Source organism: Electrona antarctica (assembly GCF_951216825.1).
Source record: "Electrona antarctica genome assembly, chromosome: 6".
Taxonomy (NCBI): domain Eukaryota; kingdom Metazoa; phylum Chordata; class Actinopteri; order Myctophiformes; family Myctophidae; genus Electrona; species Electrona antarctica.
The window spans coordinates 22,893,902-22,905,606 of NC_136811.1; the positions used below are offsets into that span (position 1 = coordinate 22,893,902).

Sequence of the window (11,705 nt, forward strand, 5' to 3'; positions counted from 1 at the left end):
TTCCGGAGTGTGTTGTTTCAAGTCTCGGCCACGTGTGTGGGGTGTGCTCGTTTTGATTGCCAGGGGGGCGCAGAAGCACAGCGTCTCCACGTTGTTCACAGTGAAAAAGACGCCGCCTGGCGGAATTATCTTAAACGGGTGTTAAAACCAAACGCACCCCAAGCCAAGTCTCGTTTCAAGTTGTGCAGTACAGTCCCGTACAGTATACTTGCTTGCGCGCCGGTGTCGCGCACCGAAAGTAGCAGATCTACAAGCTCACAACGCATCGCGCTGCGACGCGCCGTGAGCTTGTAGATATGCTACTTTCGATTGTGCAACAACTACAAGTAGTCACCAGCAGATGACGTGATTCTGAAGGGGAAGAATGGCCGAGCAAACTGTGGCAGCACAGAGAGGGTGAGTGAGTTTTACTTGTTTTTGAACAAAATGTCTTTCTTTGTCATCATAAAGTAAGTACCTTATACGGATTAACCCGATAGAAAGTCCACATGGTATTAATGAATGTCGATTCTTAAAGACCTATGTTCTTTTTTCACATCCATAAAGTCACAAACATCTGTGTTAGTGTACGTGCTGTGTTATTGCCAGTCATAAATTGATAACATAGATAGTCATACACATACACAACACATACACATACATACACATGTGTAGACAGAGAAAACACCCTATATGTTTATATTATTTAATTGTTTTTAGATGATTATTTGTACTCATTTTCCATGAGAACTGCTATATATGGAAACTTTTGTATTGTATTTTTAGAATGAATGTACAGTATGATCACCAACCCTCTTTTAAATAGTAGAATTGAACATCACTTTACGTCTATAACACTCGCTATGCATGATGTCTATGCTTTATAAACATACGTATAATGCATTATAATGTTCTTGTAACTTTATAGTTATAAGTAGTAAGTAGGCTACTCATAATGCATAGTACTCTCCCTATTCACATTTTTAGTCATTCATTTTTTTGAGGGGCGCTTGCTCCTCCTATGCCCAGCTTTGTCTGTTTGTGTGAACACAAACATTGGCTGATGATTGGCTGATCACCCCATAGCGATGATTGCGACTGAAGGTCGCAGTTTACTATGAAAACCTGCATTTCATGTCAGTCAGTCACGCTTTCATGTCAGTCAATCCGTCAGTCACGCTTTCATGTCAGTCAGTCCGTTACGCCTCGTGACATGCTCCCTATATGGCCGTCTCCATATATGAAGATCCCGACACTGACCTGGTCAAACCCTGGATAGACAATTAGCCATACATGGGGAAGACTCCATTGGCGAAGGCGCACCCGGCAACCGGTGAAAACTAGAGTTCTCAACAGGCCTGAAAATTCCGGGCCTACCCGGCCCGAAAACATCAATAAATAAAGGGTCCATATATGGGCATTCCCAGACCTGTTGTTTCAGCGTGATGATTGATTGACTGAGCAAAGTACATATTGACGATAAATTATAAAAGTAAGGGCAGAAAAGTGAAGGCGCCAAAAGTGATTGGCCGGAATGAAATTTGTGATGATTTGATTGGCTGAGCATGGAATGCGATGTATGATGCCAGCCCCTCCTATATAGCCTACAGCTTTTGTCCCCACACGTCTCAAGATTTGCCATTGACAATTAAATGGGAATTCAGGTCAAATGTTCGCTAAATCTTGTCTCCACACATCTCAAGATTTGCCATTGACAATGAAAGGGGAATTCAGGTCAAATGTCCGCTAAATCTTGCCATTGATAATGAACAGAGAAATTAGGTCAAAATTCCGCTAAATATGACGTAAAGTAAACATCAAAACGTTAAACGCCATTGACATTGAAGGGAAATTTTACGTCATATGTAGACGAGCAAATCAGCTAACCAATCACGGGCAACAGGTATTCTGATTGGCCGGTATGAGATGATGCATGATGATGTACGATGATAAGAGCGCCCATCACTTCACACAGGTGTGATTTATTTTTCTTCTACAGAGCAATCCAGGAAATACTGATGTTTCTTGGTGTTCATAGTCTATTCAGCAGTATGTTGGGGTTACTGGACACAACATCAAGGTAATCTATCATCATGATGACCCCTATACATTTGCCCATTGTGGTTTGCCCTCTGCATGCATGCATGTACTACAATGCATTTTTGACTGCTTTAATGTGCATTCTTGCTTAAACACATAAGCTAGTGTGTTTGCAGCATGGAAATGTGGACAAAATCGTATCCAACAGATATGAAAAGGGTTGAAAACCACTGCTGTAAAACAAAAACAGCTGGACAGGTACGGCACAAAGAAGATATACACATTATAGTCCATGTTTATTTTATTACAGTAACTCTGAAGGAAACATGCAGTATGTTGCAGTCACAGATCAGAGACCGGAACAAAATGTCCAAATACATGATCAGTAGATTCTAGTTACATCGACTGAACAAACACGCTGGGCTTAAACAGCCACAGAACATAATAATGCTACATATAGAGCTAGTGTGCAAACAGCACAAGGAAAAGGGAACATGTATCATAGATGTGCAAACAGCGTGGACTTAACTGTCCATAAAAGGGAGACTAGCTGATTTGTGGTATCTTCATTAGCTGATGGCATGTCTGTCTCTGCTGGTCTTTTTGGGATCCACACAAAATAGGCACTACACATAGCAAATGACAATGCTACAAAATCATATGAAATAATCTATTATAGGAAAGTCGGGGGCAGAGTCATTTAAATACAGTAGTTGCTGAATGTGCTCTGGCATCTCTCTTACAGCGGCATGTCGCTCAATACAAATAGACATATGGACCTCCAGCTGGAATATCTATTAAAATGTAATCTAATGTTCTTTGCTGGCTGTCAAATGGGCTCTACCCAAAGCCCTGTACATTAACTGATGTGTGGTAATTACAAACAATATTGGATAGGCTTATAGAATGCCCAAACCTACATAATAACATTGTATTGAAGTGCATGCACAGCACACACATGATCCTTTTTGCCACTCATTTGACCCATGTCCCCTGCCTGGGCCAGCCTCCGCCAGCACAAAATAGCAATTTATCATAACAAGGCTGCGTTTCAGGCTGTATTTTATAAACAACTTTGCAGCAAATGAGTTTTTGGATCCGTTGGCCCAATAAATAATGCTAAATTAAATTGGTGGCCTGGAATTCAGCCACTGAGTCAAAGCTTTGCCCACGCTCTGGCATCCGTTTCTATTTGGCTTCATGCTACAGTAACCGTTCATCTGCTAATTGCCGGTAGTGATTCTGCAGTGAAATTCCAATTGACCAGGTTGGGCACTATGCTGTAGTGTACAGTAAGCACAATGCAGATGTTTCAGAGGCCTGTACTGTACCTACTGTAACCATACATCCTGTCTCTCAAGGGTGCAAGTAAACTCTTAGCTTTAGCTTTAGGCCACTCATATGACCATTTTTATGTCATAGTTCTACTTTACTTGTATTCCCTCTTTAGTTATCTTTTCCCATTCCCCACAAAGTAAGTACATTTTATGTACAAAGGGACCTTTCAGACAAATTGCCACACCACTAGTGTACTGCATGTCGCTGTCGGACAGAAACCTTGCATTTCTATATTTAAACTTGTTTATGTGTTTCTGTACATTCATTTCTGTGCCGCTAGCTGTTAGCATAAATTAAGTTAATCTATGCCGGCCGCGTTCACTTTAAGAGAAGGAGTTTGACCCCCCCCCCCCCCCCCCGACCTCATACAAACACTCAATACACAGTTACACACACTTTAGTATCATTAGCATTGTCACACACTGTTTACCTCTCGCCAGAAACGTTTACATGTCGGGAGCGACGCGGTACAAAGTCACAAATTACAGCCGAACTTTGGATGGCTGAAGATCCACCAAGGACAGCTCTCCTGGATTCTGATTTATGCTGCATTCACATGGAATCAGGCAAGCGGTAGACGGCAAACTGCAAAACCTGCTGGACGGCACGGAACGGTAAAAAGATTAAATATTTTAACATTGATGCCGTCTGCCGTTACCGTCGCCGATTCTGGCTGCCGGGCTGCCGTGCCGTCCTGTTCCGTTTACCGTCCTGCTCCCGTCTACTAAAATGACTTCCGGTTTGCCGTCTACCGCTTGCCTGATTCCATGTGAATGCAGCATTATGGAGGTTTGAAAATCCTGCTCGTAACCGAGGTAAACGGACATCAGATTTAACGTCCCATAGCCGGTGGTGATGGAGGCGTTGCATAGCAACCGGATCAATGTTAAAAGATGCTCTAGGGCTCAACCACTATATACGTGGTTGAGTATACGTTGGGGTCCGTATTTAGCAAATAACGTCCCCTAGCTGGGGGGTACGTGTGTATATATATGGACATGGGAGAGAAAGAATTAATGCCTTACTTCATCACACAATAGTATCGTACAAAAGTAGAGAAAATGGCAGATCTACAACGTGTCACACTTATGGTTTTGGACATGCAAGGTTTCCAGACGACAGAAACAATATCCCAATTATCTATTCGACACAAAATGGACCCGGACATACATAGGTCTATTTGTATTGGGTTCGTACACTCTCACAGTTAAATTAACACTGTGGATTTGTACAGAGTAGGACACTGTAAAATCGATGATGGATTTCCTTTTTTATTTGTAGGTGGTGGTGGATCCCTAACTGGCTGCCATCATGGTCCCCCACCTCTCAGAAACAGCTTATGTGTGCAGAGGAGAGAATGCTACGAGGTATTCATGTTTGTCGTTGATTTCTTTATTTAATATTCTTAATTTAGACGGTAGGATGCATCAGCACCATGAATTTGAACTTAATGAACCTAATTTGAATTCATCTATGGCCCACATTTGACATTTTCTCTCTTCTCTTTCACTGCAGGTATTGAGACCCACTTTTCCAAACAGTACATCCCCATATCCCATGGCAACCGCCTCTGGACGCTTTCCTTCATGAACAACAGTACTGAAGACAAAACCCCTGTGGTCTTGCTCCACGGTTTCGGTGGGGGTGTAGGACTTTGGGCCCAAAACCTTGAGGCTCTCTCCCAGCATCATCCCGTTTACGCCTTGGATCTGCTGGGCTTTGGCCAGAGCAGCAGGCCAAAATTCTCCACAGACGCTCAAGCTGCAGAGGATGAGTTTGTGGATTCGGTTGAGCAGTGGAGGACCAAAGTCGGCCTGGAGGCTATGATCCTGCTTGGTCACAACCTGGGAGGATACCTGGCAGCATCATACGCTATTAAATACCCAGACAGGTAGGAGTTCTTTATGCCTCAGGAAGCCTATCCTTTCCTTTTTGTTTCAGCAATTGGATGTTGTTTTTCTCCCTTCATGTAATGGTTACAGTTGTCTTTAGTACGGTAATGGTTTGTGAGTTTTAGACCAAATCAAGGTACAAAAATCCCCACATCTATGTAAATAAGTATTGCCATGCCAGCATTTGTTAACTTGTCTCAGATAGTAAGTGGAATGTAGTACAAGGCAATTTTGTATTCAAAGACAAATTTGGACAATTTCAGACATCCTTGTTGCTTGGCTGATACTGACAGGAAACCACACCAACTTACTTACAGTATATTAGTCAAGTGCATGTTTACAACAAAAGCAGTGAAAGCTATTGCAACAGTCCAACTCCAAAATGTATAATAAGGTTGATGTTATCCAACTGAACAGTTATCCCTCCACCTGTAGGAAGACATTATTTTTAATGTTGGAGCCCATATCATTTTCAGGTTACACATTTAGATTTAGATATAGAATGGTGGTTCTCAAAAATAGCAGATATACAAGGTCACAGCGCTTCACTTTGTGCGACGCTGCGAGTTGGTACATCTGCAATGTTTGAACATTTTTTTAATATCTTGAAAGATCTTTTTTTCCCCTTTTTTTTTTTTTTTTTTTTTTTTACACAAATCTTCTCTTCTGGGGGTCCCTGGCACAAAGCATTTTCAGATGGGTGGTCCGTGGCCAAATACATTTCATTTTGGGGGCATGGAAAAAGTTAGAGAACTACTGATAGATGGCATTTGTAGAGTAGACTCTTAATGGGTTAATAGAGAAAGGGACAAACGTGGAAAATCCTTGGAAATGTTTAAAATAGATTCTGGGTTTGAATAATGCTGTTGTCCTTTCAGTGCAAAGATGAGTGTAGCAAAAAAAGAAACGCACATTTTCCACACGTAATGTAGTCACCTCGGTGTGCCAAGAGAACGTGCCAGCGTCTGATAACAGCAGTGTCCTCCATGCTCTCTCCTCCCACTGGGCTGTATCTCTCCTGAACCATCTCTGCTCGCTGTGTCCCTAAACTCAAAGCTTCCAGCAGGCACCCAGTTCTCCTCAAGGGATGTCTGATAAAATGTCCTCAATACCTTATCTCTTTCCTTCATCAGTAACGCTTAAAACATCCTCTCTTCCTGTCCTCTTATTGTTATCTCAGTGTTCCAAATGGCCTTGAAGTTATTACACAAGATGCTCTTGATCAGGGACATGTGCCCTTTTTTAAGCTGACTTGCCCATATCCTGTATGTTCAAGTTCATGTTGTAGCCTAAGGTGCTGGCATGGTCTTTACACACAGCTTGCTGTGTGCTACAGGAGTGCACAATAGCTTTATAGAGGCTCTAGAAGTAATGTCTGCTGGACTGCTTGGTATAGTTATTAATAGTTGTGCCACAGGCTAATGTCCTCCTCCTATAATGATCATCGGACATTACTGTTATATATCTTCATTTTATTTCTGGAAAAAATGTACACGTAAAGCTGTAGTTCTGTGGAGTGGGGATACATCCAATAGCGCTTTAAAAAATACTGGCTTTGACTTTGTCACCACCTATTTGTGTCACCCACTCCAGTCCTAACCCCCTCCCTCTGACCGTCTCAACAAAGACCGTCTCTCCTACCTGTCTTGTTTCCTTTGCCAAATAGAAATAGTAATATTAACTCTTCTCCTGTAAAAACAGCTTCACAACAACAATGCTTGTGTAACTAAGTAATTCACAGCAATTACATGTGGATTGCATAGAAGAAGAAAGAAAAAAGTGGAAACCAGTACTGTGCACTGTGCAAATAATGCCACCAGCTTGTCAAGAGAGTTGAATCAAAATGTATTTTGACAAGTGATAACAGACTCAAGAAAAGTAGCTCAAGTTGCTGGACACATTTTTAATGATAAAAAGTATTTCATCCATCCATCCATCTTCAACCGCTTATCCGTAGTCTGGTCGCGGGGGCAACAGCTCCACCAGGGAGCTCCAGACTTCCCTCTCCAGAGCAACATTAGTAACTTCCTCCTGGGGGATCCCGAGGCGTTCCAGGGTCAGTTTAGAGATATAATCCCTCCATCTGAGCCTTGGTCTGCCCTGGGATCTCCTCCCAGTGGGATGTGCATTGAGGACCTCCCTAGGGAGACACTCGAGAGGCACACTCCTAACCAGATGTCCGAACCACCTAAGATGGCTCCTTTCCAAGGACTCTACTCTAAAAAGAGTAATCCTTGCTTAAATACTGTGAAATTAGGCTTTTACATTTTACATGAAAAAAATAAAAGAATCCAGGAAAAGAATCCTGATTTGGATATGAATGTTTTACGTTAAGTTGGCTGTTCAGTAAGGATATCTTTGTTAATAGACAATTCCTAAAGAGGCATAGCAGGTATGTTGGAGAAAGTCGATGTACCCATAAATCCCAGCCGGGACAATTAATGTGTTACTGGTATTTTATTTGTGGATGTCTTGATGTAGGCTACAGTATATATGTGAATTATGCAAGTGTCTTGTAAGCCCATGTGGGCTGGGCATTTTGTGGTGCAGGACAATATCTATCAATCATTTTAAATATACTATAGTTCAATCAAGCATACATGATCTAATTCAGATCATTTGAAACAGTAATTTGTATTTTAGGGCAACATACTGTAGTAAATCTATGTGACTAACAAAGATAAGATATTAGCTAGCGAACCAGTGTTAAAATACAAGATAATTATATCAGAAGAATCATTCATAAGTGTGAAAGTGCTGGTCATAAACCATTATAAGCTCAGCAGAATAGCACATTACAATGATATGGCTGATGCATTATAAACCCAACTTTTAATGTAACCATCTGTGATGTAATGCAAAAACACGACCTTTAACGTTACACTTATACGCAAATGTTAAATGTATGTCGTCTTCGCTCGGCAATGCATTTTGAAGAGGGTTCAGGAGAAGCTACCTAAAAATAAAAACAGCCGTAGTCAGGTGATTCTGTTGATTTTTCCCATTCTCTCTGATGTAGAGTGAAGCACATAGTTCTGGTTGAGCCCTGGGGCTTCGCTGAGCACCCAGATACACCAGAACAGGACCGGCCCATCTCAGTGTGGATCACAGCCCTGGGAGCCATACTCAGCCCCTTGAACCCTCTATCTGGGCTTAGACTGGTTGGACCACTGGGTAAGGCCACTAAACTACAGCAAAAGTTAACACAGTCCAGTGGCGTTTTCAGCATTGTCTCAGGAATGTGTTGGTTAATGGTGAAGTCACGGTTGACTTTTGACTTTTTAACCCATTAGGACCTGATTCTACAAATGCCTTCTAAATCAGTAGTTCTCACACTTTCAAGATAATTCTTTTTTTAAATAGCAGATATACAAGCTCACAGCATGGTGAGCTTGTAATGCTGTAATGCTATTTTTGAATAGCCTACGCAAAAATATAAAATGACAGATACTTTCCCCAGTTTCCCGGTTTTAATGGGTTAATTGACGTGTAGCCAGATGAAACCCTCAACACTAACTATAATTGTATTTTCATATAATACTGTATATTAAAAGTATTGTTTCTGCTTCAATTATCAATGGATCCTGGCAAGCCTAGCAAGGAGCAACTATGGTACAATAATATTAATAATATATTAATATTATAGTAATTTTATAGTACTTTATTTTTGTACCACCAAATAAGCCAGAAAGTGGTGAAATTTAAACCATTTTGGTCCACTTTTGTCTTTTTCTTTTAATGTAAATTGGCATTGTTATATGTTTGTATCTTATATTAAAAAAAAATGTCATTGCTATGTAGAATATAATTGTATTAATGATCGGGTCATAATCAGAATAGTCTCGTGTAGCCAGACAACTATTCCACAATCTCCGAATGCTATATAGAGTCTGGAACTAGCTGCCATTTCCGTTGATGAAAATATATTTAAAAATATCTTTACATTTTATTTTTGTATTTTATTTTCTGCTAAGCAACAAACTATATATGCTTAGATGATTTATATTTATATTAAAATAAATGTGCGCGACTGTAAAGACGAAGCGGAAGTGGGGAGAAGGCTCCACTTCCGCTTTATCGCTTAAGCACGATAGCTCTTCCGTCGATAGCTCGATAGCTCTTCCGTCCAGACTGTATGATGAAGCATTTGGAAATTGCGAGAGTCAACAGTCTGGTAACGCGAGACTATAATCAGAAGGACACTGCCGTAAATGCCTCTAATGATGTGATCCTACAGGCCTCACTCTGGTGCGGACACTGAGACCAGACTTCAAGAGAAAGTTCTCCTCCATGTTCAGTGACAACACTGTCTCAGAGTACATCTATCACCTGAACGTACAAACACCCAGGTCTGAGCCACAGTCCACTTCCACCTCTCTGTTCTCTTTCTCTGCTCTCATTTTTCTTAGGATCTATTGGCAGCTCTGCATTGGGCTTTGGATTGTTTCTGTGAATTCCAGCAACAAAGGTTTCTTCTTCATGTCTTGAGTGGAAAACAAGCCTTGGACATTACTAATAACTAGGGAGACCATTTCAGAAAATCTTTGCCTATAATTACAGTACAGGGCCAACATAGGGACACCAGTCTGAAAGTGGTCAAGTCTGTGGCTTTATAAATATTTAACCAATGAAAAGTATTAACAAGAGCTTGTGACTAAATAATAACTACTGATCTGCCAGATCACAGATTCCTTTTCCCATTTCCTGAAAAATGTTAGTTTTGCATACATACAAGGTTTCCACCCGAGAGTGACGATATTTCGTTTTTTTTTCTTTCTCTCCTAGCGGTGAAACAGCTTTTAAGAACATGTCCATCCCATATGGGGGGGCCAAGAGACCCATGCTGCAGAGGATCCAAATGATTCATCCTGACATCCCCATTACGGTTGTGTATGGCTCACGCTCCAGCATAGATGGAAACTCAGGCTACACCATAAAGGAAATGAGGCCAAACTCTCATGTTGAAATCATAGTAAGTTCAGGGGTTCAGACAAACTCATTTGGGGCAGTTTGTAGGACATCTTGCTGACATTCACACCTCTCTGGTTGCTAGGAGGAAATGTACAGTATCTAGACGTGGTTCATCTCTGGTCTCTTAAAGACAAGAATTTGATTTTCTTGCTGGCGTCATTTATAGAATATAGCAGTTGCTCCTTGAAGGTGTTCATGGGGATCCCCAGCTAAATGAATAGTTTAATCTAGCTATAAATTATAATAATACAATACAAGAAAAATATTTTATGACACATAATGAAGATGTTTCAATATAACCACTGTGAATCTATGTTACACAAAAACATAAAAAACATACATTCATATCGGAGTCTAACGGACTGAATAATTCAGTAATAATTAATTCATAATTATATTAAAAAGTCACTTTCAGAATCACTGTGTTCTTGTTATCCTAGTAATGTAGACACAACATCAAAGGTTTTGCCCCCGTCCTTACTGTGTTGCACCCTCTCTGCAGACAATCCGTGGAGCAGGCCATTATGTGTATGCAGACCACCCGGAAGACTTCAACCACAGAGTGGTACAGGTGTGTGATCAGATGGACTGAAACACAGAGGGCAGAAAGGGTAGCACCTGCACTAACTGACTCACTCGACTGACGTGGAACCAGTATCCAACCTGTCAGATTAGGAGTACTCTGTCCATATGAGTACATACAAATCTAAGCACAGATAACTTTATATTTAATATCACCGTCTCACAGAGATAGGGCTGCACAATGATGGTCAAAATTGTACTTGTTACCATGTACTATATCAAATGGTATGTGGTATAATCTAATGACCCTGCTGGATGGGGAGATGGGTTGTACAATGTTCTGGTTATATTAAACTGCATAGGTGAGGTTTCACGGTTGCATAACTGAGAAACAAATCACAAGGTTTGATTATTATCAAGTGTAAGATCTAACCTGTTTTATTATTTATACTATACTGTATATCCACCATATAGAAATGTACAGTAGACGTGTGACCTGTAATAGTTTTGGCCCCTTCATTGAGTGATTTATTCTTTGTTGCGATCCGCTGTTGTGCACCCGAAATAGTAATAGCTAAAAAGTACTAAAACTCAGGATTTACTCATAACGAGCTGAGACGCAAAACGGTTTGTTCATCAGCATTACCAAATAACAATTATCTGGATCGTGGAAAAATGCTTTCCATAACATACAGTACACACCTGGGTGCAGCTTAATACCTTTACATCTAGAAAGCAATGGATATCTGTATATCCTTGGGTTATAGTGCATTTGCAGCATTTCTGTAAGGAGTTTTTACCAATACAGGACAGCGAGGACGCAAATACAAAGAGTGGAGCGGGCAAAGTAGTTTCAGATTTACGTAGCAGCAACACTACACTACAGTGTAGACAAAAACCTAAACCTACAGCCTAATGCACATACTGTAAGTAATATGACAGAATATGGCTCATAAAATCTCT

At 40.8% G+C, this 11,705-nt stretch overlaps 1 protein-coding gene across 1 annotated transcript; it reads left to right on the top strand.

Annotated features, from left to right (window-relative positions):
- The first annotated feature begins 346 nt into the window (after positions 1-346).
- On the top strand, positions 347-10,854 carry abhd5a (abhydrolase domain containing 5, lysophosphatidic acid acyltransferase a). Its single transcript, XM_079503114.1, has 8 exons — positions 347-396; positions 1,979-2,059; positions 4,639-4,724; positions 4,873-5,248; positions 8,269-8,423; positions 9,487-9,598; positions 10,035-10,221; positions 10,723-10,854. The coding sequence occupies exons 1-8, from the start codon at positions 365-367 to the stop codon at positions 10,810-10,812; spliced, it is 1,119 nt and encodes a 372-aa protein (XP_079359240.1). The 5' UTR covers positions 347-364; the 3' UTR covers positions 10,813-10,854.
- Positions 10,855-11,705: the final 851 nt, after the last annotated feature.